The sequence below is a fragment of the Rhincodon typus genome, chromosome 9, assembly GCF_021869965.1.
Source record: "Rhincodon typus isolate 14 chromosome 9, sRhiTyp1.1, whole genome shotgun sequence".
In the NCBI taxonomy this organism is placed as follows: domain Eukaryota; kingdom Metazoa; phylum Chordata; class Chondrichthyes; order Orectolobiformes; family Rhincodontidae; genus Rhincodon; species Rhincodon typus.
In genome coordinates this window covers 341,215-362,546 of record NC_063340.1, presented here as the reverse complement: position 1 = coordinate 362,546, position 21,332 = coordinate 341,215, and the positions used below count along the sequence as shown (strand labels likewise).

Below are 21,332 nucleotides of genomic sequence, written 5' to 3'. Positions count from 1 at the left end.
TCTCTCTCTCTCTTTCTCTCTCTCTCTCTCTCTCTTTCTCTCTCTCTCTCTCTCTCTTTCTCTCTCTTTCTCTCTCTCTCTCTCTCTTTCTCTCTCTCTCTCTCTTTCTCTCTCTCTCTCTCTCCTCTGTCCCCCTCATTCCTTTCTCTTTCTCTCTCTGTCTGTCTCTCCTCCCGCTTCATTCCTCTGTCACTGTCCCTCATTCCTCTGTCTCTCTCCCTCATTCCTCTTTCTCCCTTATTTCTGCCCTCTCTCAATCCTCTCTCTATCTTTTCCCCTCATTCCTCTCTCTCCCTCTCCTCATCCTACTCCCCTCTCTCTCTTTCCCTCTATCCCTCTTTCCCCATTCCCCCTTTCACTGCTCCCTCTTCTCCTTTCCCCCGTTCCCTTCCCTCCCTGCTCCCCCTTGCCTCTTTCATCTTCCCTCTTTCCCCACTTCCCTGTCCTCCCTTTCGCCCTTTCCCTCTTTCTCCCCATCCCTTCCCTCTTTTCCCCCCCTCGCCCCTTCTCTCTCCTCCCTTTTACGCCCTCCTCCCAACCTCATGCCCTTTCTCTCCTTCCCTCTGTTATTCACCCTAGTCTATACGAGATGAATTGACAAATCATCAACCTGAAATGGACAAACTAGCAGATGAGGCTCAAAGCACAGGGGAGGAGCTGATGCCTTCACGGAACTTGTATAACCCAGAATTGGAAGCAATTCAGGCACGATGGAGAAGGCTGATGACAAAACTTCAGGGTGACTGCCAGATGCTGGAAGACACTATATCCAAACTGCGGCGATTTCAGGTCAGTGAGACTATATAAAATTAATGTTGACCAATATTGAACAGTAGAGGCCTCAATCTACCAGGGACAGGCATTAGGAATTGGGGGACTTTTTTCACTGGAATGTAGGAGGTTGAGAGGTGACCTGATAGAAGTTTATAAAATAATGAGAGATATAGATAGAGTTGACAGTATTTGTCTTTTCCCTAAGATGGGAAATTTCAAGACTTGGGGACACATTTTTAAGGTGAGAGGAGAGACATTTAAAAAAGACATGAGGGGCAAATTTTTAAACAGAGGATAGTTTGCCTGTTGAATGAACCTCCTTATGAAGTGGTGGATGCGGGTGCAATTACAATGTTTAGAAGACATTTGGTTGGATACATGAATAAGATAGGTTTGGAAGGATGTGGGCCAAGAGCAGACAGGTAGGACTAGTTTAGTTTGAGATTTATGTTCGCACGGACTGGTTGGACCGAAGGGCCTGTTTCTGTGCTGTACAACGCTATGGCTCAATTTCACTTCTGATACTGCACCGTTTCTTCAGTACTGCACGAGAAAATCAAGCCAGCACTTACAGTATATGTTTTCATTTTTAAACTGTTGGCTTGCTTCTGGTGCAGCGCTGAGGGAATACTGCATTTTTTAATTCATTTGTGGGACATGGGCCTTGCTGGCTGGGTGAGCATGACTTGCTTCTTCCAGGTTGCCCTTGAGAAGGTTTTGGTGAGCTGCTGCCTTGCGTCGATGCTGCAATCCATGTGCTGTAGGTAGATCCACAATGCTGTTTGGGAGGGAATTGCAGGATTTTGATGCAGCGATGGTTTAGGAATGGCATTATATTTCTACTACACTTGTTCTTTTAGATGCAGTAGGCTGTGGGTTTGGAAGGTGCTGTCTAAGGATCGTGGTCAAATTTCTGCAGTGTGTCTTGCAAGTAGTTATTACTGCTACTGACATCAGTGGTGGAGGGAGTAGATGTTTGGGGATGTGGTACCAATCACGTCAGCTGCTTTGTCCTGGATGGCGTCAGGCTTCTTGACTGTTGTTGTAACTGTACCCATATAGGCAAGTGGGGAGTATTCTATCAAAATTCTGACTTTTGCCTTGTAGATTGTGGACAGGCTGTGGGGAGTTGGGAGGTGAGCTAATTGCTTCAGTATTTCTAGCCTCTGATCTGCTGAAGTAGCCACTATATGCGTGTGGTGAGTCCAGTTGAGTTTTGGGGTCAGTGGCCTCCTCCAGGCTGTTGACAGCAGTGTAAGTAGTGATGATAATGCCATTGAACGTCAAGGAGAGGTGGTTAGATTGTCTCTATTGGTGATGGTCATTGCTTGGCAATTGTGTGGCATGAATGTTACTTGACATTTTCAGCCCAAGATGCGATATTGTCCTGGTTTGGTGCATTTGAATATGGTCTGCTTCAGTATCTAGGGAGTTGTGAATGGTGCTGAACATTGTGCAATCCTTGGTGAACATCCCCACTTCTGACCTAATGATGGAGGGTGTGTAAGGCTCTGGTCAGACCTCATTTGGAATATTGTGAGCAGTTTTGGGGCCCCACATCTAAGGAAAGACGTACTGGTGTTGGTCAGGTGCAGAGGAGATTTACAAGGATGGTCCCTGGGATGAAGGGCTCGTCATGCTGACGTATGAGGAGTGGTTGAGGACTCTGGGTCTGTACTTGATGCAGTTTTGAAAGATGAGGCAGGATCTTATTGAAACTTACAGAACACCGAGAGGCCTGGATAGAATGAATGTGGAGAAGATGTTTCTGTCAGAAGGAGAGACTAGAGCCTGAGGATACAGCCGCAGAGTGAAGGGATGACCTTTTAGAACTGAGGTGAGGAGGAATTTCTTCAGTTAGATGTGGTTAATCTGTGGAACTCATTGTCTTAGAGGGCCGTGTAGGCTTTTTCAGACAGTGTATGCTGAATCGATGGGCCGAATGGCCTCTATCTGCACTGTAGGGGTTCTATGATTTTGATGCAGCTGTAGCATTCGGTTAGTGTTATGCTGATTTGAGAACAAATTTGCATGTAACTAATTTATTTTGGGTTAGACATTGAAAACTTTTGTGCTCATTTGGCCCACTCCTGAATTGTCTGCTAGTTTCACCATTTGTTTGCTGTACCTTTGCTAACTTTGAATGGGCATAAAGTTGTGTACAAAATATTGAGGCTTGCAGGATATAAAGTAACCATCACTGGATTTGTATGGTACTTTAAAAGCATTTTTAAAGATTTTTCCTTGCTAAGATTTTTGATTTATGTATGCTAATTTAAAAAGAAAAACTTAATCAGTTGCATTTTCTTAAACCTTTAGTGCATCATTGATGGTTTGACATCAAATTGTTATGACACGAGTAAGATAAAGGGAGGCATAAAGAAGATGTATATTTCGCACTTTTGTTCAGCCCAGATTATTTATGCTAAGATTCTCTGGTTTATGGCCTCTTTTATGCTACAAATACGCGAGAGTGGTTTCCCAGAAAGCTACTGTCATTGAGATTGCTGAGAAAGTAAATTTCTGTGTTCAATTACTGTGATGCAACATGATCCGATCCATGTGTTCCAGGAATTTCTAGACCATTCAGCAAATTTGGGGCAATTGAAAGAGATAACTGAAGGCAGGACTGAGTAGGTTCCTTTGCTCCATATGATTTAATAAAAGCTTTCCAAAGCTGTCTGCCAAGAGTCACATGTGAATTGTGGTTGCTTCAACATGGTACTGGAGAGGGGTATCTCGTTTTAGTCACCCTTCAGGAGAGGAAGGAATTAGAGAAATAAGGAGAAAAAGCATCATTTTTTTCTTCAGTTCCAGAGTTCCACACGTGCATCTATGTTCCCTCTGACCTTGCTGAAAACTCCCATCCACCATGTTAGGTGAAATGCTAGTTGAAACCCCAATCTCCAAACTTGAAGTTGATTGACTTGTTTCGGTGGAAGTATATATTTTTTTTGATTGTTGAGACCAATCCTTTCTCATTCTTTTCAATGCAGAAACATACAGATGTTGTGGAGAAATGGGTAGATCATGCAGAGACCTTCTTGTCCAAGGAAACTGCCACGTCAGGCAATAAAGAGGGGTTTCAGCAGCAGGTGGAACAGTGTATGGTAAGAACAGATCAGCTATCAGAAAAAAGAGCTTTTTGGGAAAATGTGGAGACATTACTATGTAGAAGTAGGCCATTTGGCCCAAGCTGTGTTGGTGTAGGGCTAGTCTCCCAGACACCCTCATTTTGTTTTCAGATCCCTTCACATCTTTTAATTCTTTTGTCCACATTCCCAATCTAATCATAAATGTTGACCCATTCTCTTCCTCCACCATTAACCCAGCAGTGAATTTTACAACCACACCATTGTGCGTGAGAGGATGTTTCTCCGGCCCTTTTCCTTTAATATTCTTGCATTTAAGCTAATCTTTATGACCCAAAACTACTCACTCCATTAAAAATAAAATACCGTGAATGCTGGAAATCCGAAACAAACACACAATGCTGGAGAAACTCAGCAGGTCTGGTGGTATCTGTGAGAGAGAGAAACTGATTTAATGTTTCATGTCTAGTATGACTCCTTTTTAGAACTGCTCATTCCACATCACCAGTTTACTTATTCACCTTTCTGAGATATATTGCACTCCAAACTACTATTGAGGTCTTTGTGCTTTATATCAAAGATGAATTTTAAAGCTTATATTGTGGTCACTGGGTCCAAAACTACGTACTTACATGTAGCATATTGATCTGATCTGTTTAAGAACTCAACCAATCCAGCAACACATCCACATGGTAGGCCAACTAATAGTGCGCTCCCCACTGCAGTTCAGAAATTCCTTTCCCATTCCCTTATTTATTCCTTCTTTGTCTTAATTTGTAAGTGATGATTAAAATCTTCCAGAACAGCAATTTTGTTCCTACTAAATTCTCTAATATGTAGTTTTCCTCTTCCAAACCATAGGAAGGAAATGAAAGTCTAAATACGACCTAGATGTATTCACCCCTGAAATCCCCAAAACGCTGACATAAATTTATGCAAGGTGTTGCCATTGGGAGAGCGTCCCTCTGTAAGTGGAATAGGCAGAAACTCTGAGGAGCTGCATCTCCAATCACATACTTGTTCTCTCCCGTACAAAAACAGAAATTGCTGGAAAAGCTCAGCAGGTCTGGCAGCATCTGTGGAGAGAAATCAGAGTTAATCTTTCGGGTTGAGTAACCCTTGCTGAGAACTCTATTCTGAGGAAGGTACACTCTACCTGAAATGTTAACTCTGATTTCTCTCCACAGATGCTGCCAGACCTGCTGAACTTTTCCAGCAATTTCTGGTTTAGTTTCTGATTTACAGCATCCACAGTTCTTTCGATTTTTATCTTGTCCTTCCCTAAGCTTGCTACTGGTAGATATACTATCAGCATTAAACACACAAAAAAATCCAGACTGTGATTGGAGGAAGGGAAAACGAAACATACATGAGTGACCCTCCTCCAATGCTGAGGCCAGGGAGCCATTGGGGTTGTTGTGTGAGTGTAGAAGGTGGGGTTGGAAGTGCAGAAGGAACCTGCTAGTGATGGTCGGGTCCAAGCAGGGAGTCTGCAGTTGGCACAGGGACAAAGGGGAGGTTTGCAAGAAGGGTGAATAGTGAGGAGGTGCGTGCAAGACAATTGGGTATGAGAGGGAGGCGATGAAGAAGAAACTGTAAGGTGGTTAGGTTGCGGGGTGATTTGGAGGCTGCAAGTGGAATGGGGTAAAGGAGAAGGCTGCAACCAGGCATGGGGAAGGGATCACAAGTGCCTTGTTGGAGAGAGAGGAGGGACAAAAAGAGTGGAGAGAGGAGGCTGTAAGGGGTGGTGAGGAAAGGCTAGTTGTGGCGGGTGAGGAGAAGAGAGAAACTGCAGAAAGGGAGGGAATGGAAAGTTGCAAAGGAGAGAGAATAGTTTTAAACCAGTCAATAAGGGAATACTCAGCTATTCGTGACAGATTTTCTGTCAGTTCTTACATTTAAATGTGAAAATGAGATGCAGTAAAAGGGGTACTTTCCACCTGACTCAGATTTTTCAGCTTTGTGCATGTTGAATGGAAATGCATTGGGTATTAGTGTGATGGTTTCGGTGTGTAGCAGTGTGTGTTAATTATTTTAAAAAAAGCCCTGTTTGTTGGTTACTTCTGTCTGTTGGTTTTTGTTGATTTAAGTGCCATGGTCTCAAATAAATGAATGCATTCCTTGTGAGTTGTGGTTTTAATTTAATGGAGGTTTGGTAATTGTTCAGCATGCTGATGAATTCATATGGTTCTGCTTCTTAGAGTCCAAATATCCCATATGTCAACTCAAATACGGAAAGTCTTGTTGCCACGTGACTGCATCACCTCTTAAATAAGTTATGAGAAATGAGAATGTAAAAGGAGAAAATCAAGAAGTAACCCTGGAAAAAAATTATGTACCCATATAGATCTTAACTTATATAAAAATAAACTCTGACCTTCAATGATATTGACCTGTCTAAACCAATTCCTTTTGTAGATCAACCCTTTCTATAACTTCTAATCCCTCCTACCATCATTATGCTCCATCACTCATTTGTGGAATCTGCAGAAAGTCAGGTCCCAGTACATTCAATCTTAGAATCTGTCAACTTAATATAGGGGCACTATGGTGCACAACAACCTTAAGTAAAATTGTCCAGACATTGCAACTTTAAATAGAAAGGACAGTCTCTAGAATCTGTAGAACTTGGTGCTTTAGATCAATTTATTAATGAAATCACAATGTTTTACAGAATAATGATTGCACACTTTGGCAAACAACCATTCTGTTATCTCTCATTATACCGAATTACTTATACTACTTTAGAGAAACTTGCATGATTTAAGGTTGTTTAGTCTTGACTGTAATTTATTCTCAACAAGCTGTTCTTTAGTTTAGAGATTAGGATGTTGTGTTGGTAAACTTTACTTGAACAACATAAAGAATTACTGTGTTACAGATACAACAGCTTTTTAGAGATATCCGTATTTATCTGAGGGAGACTATAATTGCTCAGTTCATTTTTCAACTATTGATTTCTGTCTGTAAATATAGACATTTGTGAAAGAAATTCAGAATGTGGAGTCCAATTTGACATCAATGAATGAGATCCATGAATCATTGAAAAAGCAGCCAATGGTATCCATTTCCAACTCTGTGATATCTCGCATGGTTGATTGCCGCACACGATTTGAAAGTGTGAGCAACCAGGTAGGGGTAAAAAATTCCATGGTTTGTTAATTCTTGGCTCTCTACTGTGTCAGGAAGTGTGAATAATGATGGAATGTTCTGGCCAGAATGAAAAGATTTGTTCTTTTTATAGGACTTGAATCTGTGAGAGGGTTCTCCCTGCAAACCTAGAATGCTTACTGAAGAGTGACCGAGTTTAGTCCATGAGATCAGGCCCTTTTTGTAATTGTATTTTCTGTGGTTTAGGCTTATGATTCTTCCTCTCCAGTGTTTGTCATCTCCCATCCTGTGCTACGTGTTGATTCCGACAATGTTACGACTTGTTCGGTACCAGGTACCAGCGCTACCTCAGCCAGTATCATGGCCTGTAACTCCGTAGGAGGTGCTGTCACCTTTGAGGCTGAAGGTTTTTACAAGGCCCAGCCAGAGGCTCAAGAGATTTGAGCACAGAGTAAGTCTCGCCCATTGCCCCTCGTGGAATAGTTTGCAGCAAGGAGTGATGCCCCTGGCATTATGACCTTGATGTTGTGTGAAGTGCTCAAGTGATCTGGTAATTTTACCTTCATTTTTCTGATTATATTTCAGTGTCTATGATTTTGAACTTTCCAGATATTATTGTTGGATATGAATATCAAAACCTTCCCTGAATAAAATCTATCACGTATTAATTTATATTTACAGGAATTCTTTTTGGATTGTGACAGATTGCAACATTTTTTCGAAGCTCTTAATTAATGCACCTCTTATACAGTAATTTAGAACGTTGTTCATTTTCTGATTTATTATACCTGTAGAGTTGGAGTGCAGTCTCTGCTGGTTGCATTTAATCACAAGGTGAATGCTTTTATGTTTTGGAGGACAAATGTGAGCTGATGCATTTTGGAAGGTCAAGTACAGGTGGAAATTATACAATGAATAGCAGAACCCTTTGGAGTATTGATGTGTAGAGGCATCTGGGTGTGCAGGTGCACAGATCACTGAAAGTGACAGCGTATTTAGATAAGGTAGTAAAAAAGGCCAATGGCATACTTGCCTTCATTGGAAGGGGTATTGAGAATAAGGATAGGCAAGTTATGCTGCAGCTTTATAGAACTTTAGTTAGGCCAGACTTAGAATATTGCGTACAGTTCTGGTCGCTACACTACCAGAAGAATGTGGATGCTTTGGAGAGGGTACAGAAAAAGTTTACCAGGATGTTGCTTGGTATGGGGGATTCTAGCTATGAAGAAAGGTTGGATAGACTGGGTTTGTCTTCACTGGAACACAGGAGGTTGAGGGGTGACCTGATAGAAGTTAATAAGATTGTGAATGGCGTGGATAGAGTGCAAAGTATGAGGCTTTTTCCCAAGGTGGAGGGGTCACTTACGAGGGGGCACAGGTTGAAGGTGTTTGGGAGGGAGAGGAATTTAAAAGGGTGGTGAGTACTTGGAACGCACTGACAGAGGAGGTGGTGGAAGCAGGCACAATAGCATCATTAAAAAAAACACCTGGATGACGACATGAATAGGAAGGGAATAGAGGCATACGGATCCTGCAAGTGAAGAGAAGGGCAAAATGTGTCAGCACAGGGTTGGAGGGCTGAAGGATTCCTGTGCTGTTTTTTTTTTTACAGATTATGTCTCAGCAGGCAAGACTGTCTGAAGGTCAGGAGAAGACACTGAACTTGAAGAAAGATCTTGTGGAGATGCGTGAATGGACCATGCAAGCTGAAGAGGAATATTTAGAGAAAGACTTCGAATATAAGTCACCTGAAGAATTAGAGACTGCTTTGGAGGAAATGAAGGTAAGATGTAACATGCTGGTTCCAGGAATAATCAGGTATGAGTAAAAGAATTAATATTGGAAATTACTACATTGTAATTCTTTTAGATCAGGTTTGCTTTAATTAATGTCAGGAGCGTTACAGAGCAGCAAAGGAACAGGGTCAAACCCGTGCTGTTAGCAAATGTTGGGCTGTGCTGTAGGGCAAGTGCTGTTTCTGTCCCTCAATCAAACCTATTGATTCAGAATGTAATTGAATTCTGAAAAATGTGTGTATACGGATACGGGTGAAAGAAAGGATTTTGCACCATGGTTAATGGGTTGCTTTTTCTCTGCACAAGATGACCACAAATTTTTTCTTTCCCTGCACAGCGAGCAAAAGAAGAGGTGCTGCAGAAAGAAGTTAGAGTGAAGATTCTGAAAGACAATATAAATTCAGTTCTTAAGAAAGTGCCACCCAGTGATCAGGAAAGGATGTCCAGAGATCTTCATACAGTGATGGAGAATTACAAGAGGCTTTGTGACAGGATTGAACGGAAATATTTGACTTTAAAGGTGAGGGTAGTGATTACACTTCTATGAAGCAACAGGTGTTCTAGTGATGCTATGTATTAGTGTAGTTTGATAGGATGAAAATCATTTTCTGTTGATGGGTGCTGAGATATCCAAGGATGGATGCTCGCAAGAATCAGTTTAAGTTGTCTGTGCGTCCCCTTGGGTTGCATCGCATTAGTGAGGAGCTGGAACTGGTTATCTCTGTCAAGTAGCACTCATGTGATGTTGGAAGCAAAGTCTCTGAAATAGAGGGAACACAAAACACGTTTTTCAAAATCACAGGTATGAGGACAGTATGGTATTGTAATATTTTAAAGCTAATAATGTTGCTTCCCAAAGCTCTGAACTTGAAAAGCTGGTGGTTATCAAATGTAATCCTGCTCATTTAAACTTGTTGTCTAGAAAAATCTAAATGAAAAATTGCCACACCTAACTTTTTCCACTGAGTTAGTGCAAGTAGCACTGACTTTGGTGTTGCTTTCACAGCCTCGGAGCAAAACTGGCCAACAGAAAACATGTATAAAATGATCAGAGGTATAGGTAGAGTGGACAGCCAGAGACTTTTTCGTAGGGCGGAGGTAGCTATTTTGAGGGGGTATAGTTTTAAAGTGAGTAGAGGTAGATGTAGGGGTGACGTCAGAGGTAGGTTCTTTACTCAGAGAGTGGTAGGGGCATGGAATGCATTGCCGGAGAAGGTAGTGGAGTTGGCCTCATTAGGGGCGTTTAAGCGGCTATTAGATATACTATCATCCATATGCCTAAGGTAGGGGTGGAGGTTAGATAGACCTTAGGATTAGGGTAAAAGTTCGGCACAACATCATGGGCCAAGGGCCTGTACTGTGCTGTACTGTTCTATGTTCTATGTTCTGTGTTCTAACGTAGCTTTGACTGGGCAGGGAATTACAGCACTGAAGTCATTCATTCCTTCAGTTGAGATTTTTGCACTTGTCCATGAATAAATTGTGTGTAAATTGTAGAGACCTTCATCCTGGTAAGACGATAGCACAGCGGTAATGTCACTGTTGAATAATCCAGAGGCCTACGCTAATGTTCTGGGGGCATGGGTTTGAGCCCCATCGTGGCAGCTGGTGGAAATTAAATGAAAAGAGTTTGTTTTATTTTAAAATAAAATTATCTCCGTAATGGAGAACATGACTTTGCCATCATTTGTCTTCAAAATACTTCTGGTTCACAGTGAACTTAGTGTGGCCTACTTGTGATTTGCAAGTAGTAGTTTGGTTGACTCTTAATTGCCCTCTGAAGTAGTTAATCAGGCCACTCAGTTTAGAATTTTAGTTAAAATTAAAATGGGTAATAAATGCCTGCCATGCCAGCAGTGCCTAAATCCCATGAAAGAATTAGAAACAAATGCTGCTTATGTGTGGAGAGAGATTGAATTGAGGTGTGGATTTCTCTCTTACTCATTGTGTGAGAAACAATTCCAGAAACCTAGATTAAGAAGAAAACAGCCGCAGGTTGTTCCTAGCAAAACAATACTTTTGAACTGCATTTCTAACATGAGAAGTAGAAAAATGAATTTACCATTTGGCACCTTGAACCTGCTCTGCATTCAATCAGAGACAACAAGGTGCAGGGCTGGATGAACACAGCAGGCCAAGCAGCATCATAGGAGCAGAGAGGCTGACGTTTCGGGCCTAGACCCTTCAATCAGATTGTTGCTGATTTCAGTTTTTAGTGTATGAAGATATCCAAAAAATGAAAGGAGTGATTTTGGTGAAAGAATAAATGTCAAAATATTTCTAAAGAATTTGTCTGAACCACTTAAGGCTACTGTCCACCAGTAGTAGTAATTTGAAGACGCATTAGCAGTGGTCACTCAGAATTGACAGTAGTTGATATTGATGCATTAAATTCTTTTCAACCTGTTATGTACCATTAGGTGGGGACTGCACTGTCCTTGGGCAAAAGGTGCATTGACAGAGCTATCAACTAGTTTCCTGTTTGTATCTTTCTTCATGGCTCACTAGGTTCCCCTTCACTACGGCCACTCCCAATACCAACCGAAGTTCACCTTCTTCCAGCACAAGCTATTCATTGTATTGTGGATGTTGGTGTGTTCGCTGAGCTGGGAGGTTTGATAGCCAATGCTATCAAATACACCAACATCTACAACCAACACTCGAGCTACAAATCTTCATTCAAACCCTAAACTATTCATTGTATCCTGGTTGTCAAACTATCCACTGTCCTGAACATTGACCAGCTGATCTAATGTAAGTAAAGCTTTCCACTTTTCTCTCTTTGCCACAGGAGGTGTGGTCTTGCTGGTGTGAGTTGCTCCATTACTTGGACGTAGAAAACAATTGGTTAAAGAATCTGGAGGAGATGTTGTACACCACGGAAAATGTACCAGATAGTGTTGAAGCTGTTACTGAGGCCCTTGAGGTAACATCTTTATTAAAACTTAAAGATGCAACTTGAAATGTAGTTCTCTTAAATTATATGCAAATATTTTCTATGCAGGCAGAGGGTAACTCACTGCAATTGCACAACAGCTGTGACGTTAAAGTGACATTTTTTTTAATATCAACCCACTTCATGCTGATTCTGCAGTTATATCTAAACATTGTTTGAATCTGTGTGCAGTACTCAGACTCCATAGAGGCTTAGCTGCTTCTTCACTGAGGGGCATGTGAATGCAGCACTGTCCTCTTTGCTAAACAACACACATAACATGGATATAATAAATGATATATAAGTAGGTTATTGTAGGGGAGTGTTTCAAATCTTTAACAAAAATCTTCCTTTGAAATAGAAACATTTTCCCTTTTCTGCATCCATCAGCAAATATTGTTATAGAGTAATAAAAAAGTGGGAACATTACACTGTTATGACCCATGTTCTTGAAAGAACAGAATGTTCTGCACTTGGAGAATGTTGTATCTGATGACCTTTATATAACAATGTGCTCTTTCCATTAAGATAGTGGCATTTTCTTCTCTGAATATGCCCAAGTATTGCACAGAGATTTTGAAGGGGCATTGTCTAATTTGGTGATGACATAGTTAAAAGTACTGCAGTTGTTAGATAGGACTGACATTTTAATTCATAAAGTTCAAGTTCTGTTTAGTAATGATGTATTTGTTAAATTGTCTCTGGCTAATAAGGTTCCCATGACTGAAACTATTCACTGCTCTTATTTCATTGACCTCTGACATGTTATGACTGGGAGAATCATTTCAGCTACTTTGCTGTGTACTTTATTCTCCACCCCTTAGTCCCTCGAGTCTGTACTCCGTCATCCAGCAGATAATCGAACACAAATCCGTGAACTTGGCCAGACGCTGATTGATGGTGGAATATTGGATGAACTTATAAGTGAAAAGCTGGAGGCATTCAACACTCGATATGAGCAGCTTAGTCACCAGGTAGGAGGTCCTTTGCAGCACATTTGTTCCAATCTGCTATCTTAAATACCTTGATGCTGTTATTTGTATGTTTATTAAGTTTGATGGTGGAGTAATTTATTCTTATTATTTGCATGATTTTTGTTTGCAAATTGACAGACTGTCAAGAAAAGAATGGGATCGCAAGTTTGTTGGGTACCCAATGAATGTGAGGCTGCTGAACTTTGAATAATAAATCAAGCATCAAATCAGTGTTTAAGTGTTCTAAATTAGAGCCAAAGTGTATTTCCATTCTAATTAGATTTTGTATTCTGCCTTCTCACAAGTGTGCTGAAGTTTTCCCTTAGATATGTTTGATTATATCCTTTTAACCTTATAAATCTACTTAAATTATGAATCCAAGAGAAAAGAGAATTTCTGCATTTGGTTATGGAAATTATGTTGAATGTGGACAAAATTTAATATAACTGCATCTGATTGGAGATAAGTTTTTGTGGAATATTACTGTAATTGTGACTGTAGTCATTCACCTGTTATTCTTGTAACACTGCTCCTGGTTAACCATTTGACTTCTTGAGTCAATCGGGTTTTAACGTTGGCCTATGCTAACCAAACTACACTACAAATACACCTGGTCCACACATTTCCTCAACATGCCAGATTTTATCTCTTCATTAGTATTTTTAAGATTATATTAAAGTTCTTCATAAACTGTTTTTCAATGCTATGAAGTTTGAACTTGATCTGTTCAACCTGTATTGAAATTAACCCTACTGTCCAGTGATTCTTTATCCTGATTTAGTCATTTTTTGATTTGATTTATTACTGTCACCTGTACCGAGGTAAAGTGAAAAGTGTTACCTTATGTGCTTTACATGCAGATCATAATGTACAAGTGTAACAGGGTAACAGAACACTGTGTAGGATACGATGTTTCATATGATAGAGGGTCATCATATAGATAGATTTCAGCTGATAATCTTGCTTTCTGTATCCCACGGTTGTAAGCAATATCCTGGGAGGTATCCCAATGCCTTGAATAAGGCTTCTTTATAGTGAATTTTAACGAAACCTCTTCTGTCCTCTATGATGAAAGGTCTGTAATTTAATTAAATATTATTTTTGGAATCTGTATTCTGGCTAGATGGAGGTGAGTGTTGGCTATTTTTTAGGGTTTTATTTTCAAAGAAACATGATCAAAGATTCTTTTTAGAACAGTGACCTAACCCATTAAGTGTCGTGGAGCCAGTGACTGCAAGCCCCTTTGGTGCTAATGAAGAGATATTAATAATTTTGGTTTATGACAGGTAGAATAAACCTATAATGTCTCTGTAATAGTTTCGTTTTCATTTCAGAAGAATCTAGATGAGCAAGTTTTTAAAACCAAAATATTCAGTCCAGTAGACACTAGTGTTGAGTTTAGAAGCCAGTTTAGATTTTTTCCTCCTATGAGTAGTTCAGGGACTCATTTAGCTCAGCTGAAGTGTTTAATTTGTGAAACATTCAAATCAGTTAGAAATCTTCAGGTTATTAGAATTGATGAAGTTTATGTTCTAGAATTTGTGAAAAGTTCACATTGACAGATTTGGAAAAGATTCATCAAACCGTTTCCTCTGTCCATGGCAAAGAAGCTGTCAGTAGTCAGTTAAATGGAGCCCTAAAGTGTTGAGATAAGGGGTGTTATTTCTCAATACTTGAGTTTTTGTAATGGAGAGTGTCTGGAAACAGATTGAACTAAACTTTGCTTTGCTATGTGTTTTGAGATTATTCTAACTATCATGTACATTCTGATAGCTTTGATTTTTGTTCATTTCCTTTGTGTGATAAACTTATTCCTGTTATTGACGGAAGTTTGTAGCCTTGTGTGAATATGTTCTTCTAACTAATCACCACATGGTTAACTGAAAAAGATGCATCATCTTTAAGCCAGGTTTCATTCTGGGACCTGACTTGGCCAGTGTTACCATCAGCTGGGATCATAACACCTTGTTTGTTTCATAGGCTGTGAACAAGCAGATTTCATTGGAGAAGCATTTACAAATGTCTCAAGAAAATGAACAGCGAATGCACAACCTGCAGGAGTCACTTGGATTGCTGGATAAGCAGTTAACCTTGTATTTAACAGACCGTATAGATGCCTTACAGATGCCACAAGAAGCTCAGGTTACAGAAATATTTCACTTAATGTATATAATTCATGAAAGAACTTGCCACCATCCCATGTGCCACGGCCTTTTTGGGCTATCCAAAAACATACACATTCATCAGCTTAAAGTGCCTATTTCAGTGCTCAGTTGTGTATGGTACTGGGAGTGAATGGACATTAATACCTTTTGAGGCATGCTCCGTAAACCTTATCTGCAGTATGATTGGTGCAGTTACAGAATCCACCCCTGGCTGTTTACCTTGCCCACCCCTAGAATGTTCATGACCCCCCATCTTGGAATCATTACTGCAGATGCAGAAATGGCTGTCTGTTCCCCTATAGTTAATGATAAGGCTCTAGGTAGTGTTGTCGAACCAAGAGACCTAAAAGTTCAGGTACATAGTTCTTTGAAAGTTGCATCTCAGGTGAACAGGGTGATTAAGAAGGCATTTAGCACACTTGCCTTTCATTGCTCAGACCGTTGAATATGGGAGTTGGGACATCGCATTGAGGTTGTACAGGATGTTGGTGAGGCCTCTTCTGGAGTACTGTGTACAGTTCTGATTGCACTGCTGTAGGAAAGAAATTATAAAATTGGAGAGGGTTCAGAGAAGATTTACCAGGCTGTTGCTGGGACTGGAGGATTTGAGTTATAGGGAGAGGCAGGAAGCGAGACTGCTGGGAAGGTGAATGAGGCCAGTGAGCCAGCTTGTAGGTGAGAGCTGGAGCAAGATCAGCAAGGTGAGGTGGTGGTGGTGAGGACCACAGGGTAGATCAGGAGTGAGATCAGTGGTTGAGGATGTGGAGCAAGGTCAGTGAGGGCAAGGGTCCAAGCCAAGGAGCTGGTGGAGGGTGGAGACTGGAAAGGATTGAGATGTGAGCCTGCAAAAAGAGGAGTCATAATGGGGAGGCAGGAAGAGGAGCTGCAAGGGCAGAGTGAGAGGGTCTGGAGGGGGAGTTGAGAGGCTGCAAGGTGGGAAGGAATTTAAACTTTTTAGTAAAGGTATACTTTGAAACTGGGTTATAAGTGTTTTGCAAATTATTGAGGAGCCTCTAGATTAAAACTGTAGGAGTTCAGGGAAAATGTCATGATTTTAATATAGTATCACCAATGTCAGTTGTATAATTTAATATTGAATGGTTCAGTTGCATAAAGGTTTGTGTATACATGTTATCTGGACACAAAATGTTTTGTAGACTATGTATTATTTGAGGTGCAGTGACTGCTAGTAAGATATTCATGTGTTTAGCTATGACCTCATTGGTCTGCAGAAAGTGTAGTGTTTTGGCTTTTTATTATAGAAGTGTCTTTCAGATTTTTTAAAAATGTCAATTTATGCCTGTTGTCTTGCGTCAATTTAATTACTGTTGTGTCAAGGCAAGTAATGATTTCCTACTGTGTTAACTGTGACTTAAAAAATGGAACAACAAAGCTTACATGCAGGATATTGTTGAATTCTTCTAATTCAGCTTATGTGTGAGTCTGAATCCCCCCCATATGTCAACACAAATGCAGAAGGTATTGCTACTAAGTGATTGTATGACCTAATGAAGGAGTTTGAGAGACCGAAACACAAATCTCTGAAAATTGAAAAGTTGCCCTTGACAAATCTTGTTGAGGGCAAGAAATTATTCTCGGGTGTATTTGTGTATAAGTCAGTGAATGTGGCAGGACAGGTTGAAGCTGCAGTTAATAAAGCATATAGTATACCAGGCTTTATTGATAGGGTCTAAGAATACAGGAACAAGAAGGGTATGTTGAAATTATGCAAGATATAGGTTGGCCTGAGCTGGAGTATTACATCCAGTTCTGGGTTCTGTGCTTTAGGAAGGATGTGAAAGCATTAGAGAAACTGCAAAAACGATTCATAAGAGTGGTTTTAAGGATCAGGAACTTCTGTAATGAGGAAAGATTTGAGAAGTTACAGCAGTTTTCTTTGGAGAAAAGAACGCTGAGCAAGGAGTTCTGATAGAGGTATTCAAAATCTTGAATGTTCAGGACAAGATAGATAGAGAGAAACAATTCCACTTATGAAAGGATCAAAAATGTGATGTCTCAGATTTGAAGTCATTGGTAAAAGAAGCAACGATGACGCAAGGAAATGTTCTACATGCAGAAGGTGGTTCATGATCAGGAATGCACTCCCTGCAAGTGTGGTGGAAGCCGGTTCAATTGAAAATGGTATTAGACTATTACCTGAGAATCAAATGTGCAGGGTTAGTGGGAGAAGGTAGGGGAATTGTACTAAGTGTATTGCTCGTTTGGAGAGCTGACACAGACTCGATGGGCTGGAGTCTGCCTTCTGTGCTGTAACAGTTTCATGAATTGATTCTTTTATTAATCAAGCCTGCCTGAAGTTAGTAAAGTAAGCCAAAGAACTGCAGATGCTGAAAATCTGAAATAAAACAGAGCCCTAACCCAGTTCTGAAGGGTGGTGTTACTGGACTTGAAACGTTAACTCTGCTTTTTCTCCACAGATACTGCCAGACCTGCTGAGATTCTCCAGCAATTTCTGTATTTGTCTGAAGTCTGTTTTGTCCTTTTGTTGCAATACCTATTTTATTGTGGAACCACATTTTCTTCAATGAACTCTCCCTGCACTCCTGTAGAATCACAGAAGTGTTATGGCACCAAAGAAGGCCATTCAACCCATCCAATCTGCAGTATGTCTGCAAATACTGGCAGAGGAGGCAATTCAGAGAAGATTCACTAGGTTGATCCCAGATTTGGAGGGTCTGTCTTATGAGGAGAGGTTGAGCAGGTTGGGCCTGTCTTAATTGGAGTTGAAAAGAATGAGAAGCAACTTTATTGAAACATAGAAAAATTTTAAGGGGCTTGACAGGGTAGATATAGAGTTGTTGTTTCCCTTTATGGGAAAAACTAGGACCAGAGGGCATAATCTCAGTATAAGGTGCCACCCTTCAGACAGTGATGAGGAGTTTCCCTCTGAGGGTAGTGAATTTTCGAATTCTTTACTGCAGTTGGCTGCAGAGCAATATATTCAAGGCTGAGTTTAACTGATCTTCAACCAGGGAATTGAGAGTTGTAGGATAAAAGCAGGAAAGTAGAGTTGAAGACTGTCATCTGTCATGATCTTATTGAATGGTGGAGCAGACACGATAGACTAAATGGCCTGTGACTCTTAAGGTAAATCACTTTAAATTTGTGCCTCTTGTTCTTGTGCCTCTTTTACAAGGAGAGACGGTTTCTCCCTATCTTCTGTATCAAGCCTCATCATGATGTTGAAAAGTTCTAGCAGATTTCTCTTGATATTGTTCTCTTCAAGGAGAACATTTCCAAATTCAAAATCTGTCCTTTTAACTGAATTTTCTCGGCCCTGGAACCATTCCTGTTAATTTATTTTGCATTCTCTTCATTGTGTTCACATTCTTTCTGTAGAGTGGTGCCCATAACCATGCACAGTACTCTGCTGAGGTCTAACAAAAGTGGTATGCAAATTCAGCATCACCTCCTTGCTCTTGCACTGTAAGCTGCTATTAATAAAGCCGAGGAGACTGTATATTTTATTAACTGCTCTCTCCATCTGTTCTGATACTTTCAATGATCTGTGTACATATACATCCAGGTCCTCTGCTCCTGCATCCTCGTTAGAATTGTACCCCTTATGTTGTCTGTGGACAAAGTCCTTGTGGAGTTCTACACAGTCCTTCTCACAGTTTACAATTGTTTAATTTTTGAATTATCCGCAAACTTTGGTATTGTCCCCTGCACTCCCAAGATCTAGGTCATTAATGCGTTTCGGCAAAAGTAAAGGTCCCGATACTTGTCTGTGGGGACCTCCACTACAAGCCTTCCTCCACCCAGAAAAAATTCCATTGACCATTATTCTTTGTTTCCTTTTGCTCAACCATTTTGTATCCATGTTGCTACCGTCCCTTTTGCTCCATGAGCTGCAACTTTTCTCTGAAGTCTGTTGTGTGACGTTTTATCAAATGCCTGTGGAAGTCCATGTACACCACATCAATAGCATCCTAGATCTCAACTTCAATATAAACCTAAAGTTAACAAGAAAATATGTGGTTGCTAACTCTATCCTTGATTGTCAACTAGTGTCATAATGTGAAAATGTGCTGATTGACTGGTTGTGATTTGAGGAACTATACCTTGCTCCGTTGCCTTTCTGCAAGCATGTTACAAAGTGAGTTATGATCTTGTCTTTTTTCTATTGTTCATAGAAAATTAAAACAGATATTGCAGCTTATGAATCCAACTTAGAGGAGATGAAGATGAAAAATATGAGGACCCTGCCTTTATTAGATAACAAGCCTAACTCTCGTGGTGGGACTCAATTGGATTTGCTTCAGGTACGAATGGATTAACTGAAGATCGAGAGACTTTGAATGCTGCATTTTGGAATGCTTGAAACAAACTATGAATTTGTGCACCTCTTTAACGTGAAAAAGTTGCATATATATTGATTAAATTCTGGTTGCCCTTCTATAGGAAGGTGTTGTTAAACTTGAGTGGCTGCAGAAAAGACTTATGAGGATGTAGTTGAGACTGGAGGGTTTGAGCTGGGGCTTTTCTCCCTCGAAGTGTTGGAGGCTGAGGAGTGACCTTATAGAGGTTTATAAAATCATGAGGCATGGATAGGGGGCATAGTCAAGATCTCTTTTCCTCGGGTGGGGGAGTCCAAAACTAGAGGGTATAGGTTTAAGGTGAGAGGAGAAAGATTTAAAAAAGACCTGAGGGGTGACATTTACACGCAGAATGTGGTGCATGTGTGGAATGAGCTGCCAGATGAAGTGGTGAAGTTGGGTACAATTCAACATTTAGACGGTATCTGGATGTGTATATGAATAGGAAGTGTTTATGGGGATATGGGCCAAATGCTGGCAAATGGGGCTGGGTCAGATTGGAATGCCTGGTTGGCGTGGATGAGTTGGAACGACGGGTCTGTTTCTGTATTGTATGACTCTGACGTATGACTTTGAAAAAATGTTACAAGTTCAATTTTTGTTGCAATTCTGAAGTAGCTCTAGTAATTCTTAGATTTATGTAATGTATGGTTAAACATAATTTTTGTTTGTACACACTTTTCTGATTGACTGGTAGATTGTTTTAATTGTTGGAGCCTGCCGTCTGAGGCACTTGGGCATGTAGAGAATTGGAGTATGTGACACATGTGGCTACCGATGGTTGATAGTAGCAGTGGCAGTAAAATGGGTCAAAGGGAGCTGGGGGTTCGTGGAGAAAAATAACATTAGACGGTAAGTAGAGTTCAAAGGCAAGGGTACCCTGGCTAAAAGACTTGGGGAATGAGATTGGACTGAGGAGTTGTGCACCAGGCACAGGAGGGAGAGGGATAGTGGTGGTATGCTGGAGAATTAACATAAAAGGCATGCAGTGGAGATAGGGCAATGGATGGGGATGGAAACAATGGGCCTTGGCGAACAGGAATTGGGATTGATCAGCATGAAAGGGCTGGAATAGTGCAGTGGAATAGTGTGAGGAGAGTTGTATTGGAAGAATAAAATTGCATAGAAAAAAGGGATTAGAAGGGTGGAATGCGATAGAAGGAATGGCATTAGAAGGATGGGGATGCTTAGGATGAATAGCGGGGAGGGAATGGTGTTGGTAGTGTTATGAGAGGTATAGGTTTGCATGGGAGGAATGTATGAGAGGATGAAATTGGACAATTTGAATGCTGATATTTTGTAGGTCCCTGCTTGTACATACTTGCCATACTCTTCTGTTTTGGATTAGTTTGAGCAAGTATGAGTGTGGCTTATTTTCTCCTGTACTCGAACCATAAAGAAAAATGAGTCCTGGCTTGTTTAGACTGTAACTCTGCAATGCATGGGAGGAAATTTTCTACTTTTAAGTTCAGAAAGCTGTTTGGGAGATTTGACATCTAATGTGGTGTATTTAGAGGGCTTTCTTGGAGGAACTTCTAAACTGCCTTGTGGTAATGATCTTTCACTAAAAGAAAGTTACAAGTTTAAGTCAATTCTTTATTTTGTCTCCCTTCAGCCTTATTTTGCTCTGTTAACTTTCTGCACATTGAGTGGCCAGGGCCAGGCTGTGTATCTTAGAATTTTAATTGATATAAATTGGTGATGTGGATTCTAATTCTGAAACTTCTAAGCTTAAGTACAGTTGTATGTTTTGCAATGGTTCTTTGTGTAAATGTTGAAATTTTCAGCTACTAATACTTCCTTAAGTTGTTTCTTACGTGTGTGTATCACTTTCTCCCTATATTTCTTTCTATAGGCCTTTGCTGCACTGAGGACTCTATGCGGTAGTTTGGGTTTTCACTTTATTCTCGTTTGTCTTTACCTTTGTAAGTGTGTATGCTTTTGTATACAATGCACAGAAAGCTTTTGATCATTATGGGCTGCAGATGTATATGCCATGAGGCTGTATATATAGATTAAATCAGTCACCCTGTTAATTTGCGTAAACTTCCATTTTCTGATATTTCTCTCTGTGCTTTTCCTAGATAGCTGTACGTACTCTTTTGTAAACTAACAAAGTGCAAGGCACTATGCAGCCCAGCGGTG

General features: G+C 40.5%; 1 protein-coding gene across 4 annotated transcripts in view; it reads left to right on the top strand.

Annotated features, from left to right (window-relative positions):
* Positions 1-21,332, top strand: part of LOC109917954 (dystrophin-like) — a 333,913-nt gene that overhangs the window by 58,794 nt on the left and 253,787 nt on the right. For all 4 annotated transcript variants that reach the window (XM_048600638.1, XM_048600639.1, XM_048600636.1 and 1 more), the window contains exons 18-26: positions 580-789; positions 3,771-3,884; positions 6,843-6,998; positions 8,590-8,760; positions 9,111-9,293; positions 11,565-11,699; positions 12,533-12,682; positions 14,663-14,824; positions 19,005-19,133. In XM_048600638.1, coding sequence (XP_048456595.1) covers positions 580-789; positions 3,771-3,884; positions 6,843-6,998; positions 8,590-8,760; positions 9,111-9,293; positions 11,565-11,699; positions 12,533-12,682; positions 14,663-14,824; positions 19,005-19,133 — 1,410 coding nt within the window. The remainder of the gene's footprint in view (positions 1-579; positions 790-3,770; positions 3,885-6,842; positions 6,999-8,589; positions 8,761-9,110; positions 9,294-11,564; positions 11,700-12,532; positions 12,683-14,662; positions 14,825-19,004; positions 19,134-21,332) is intronic.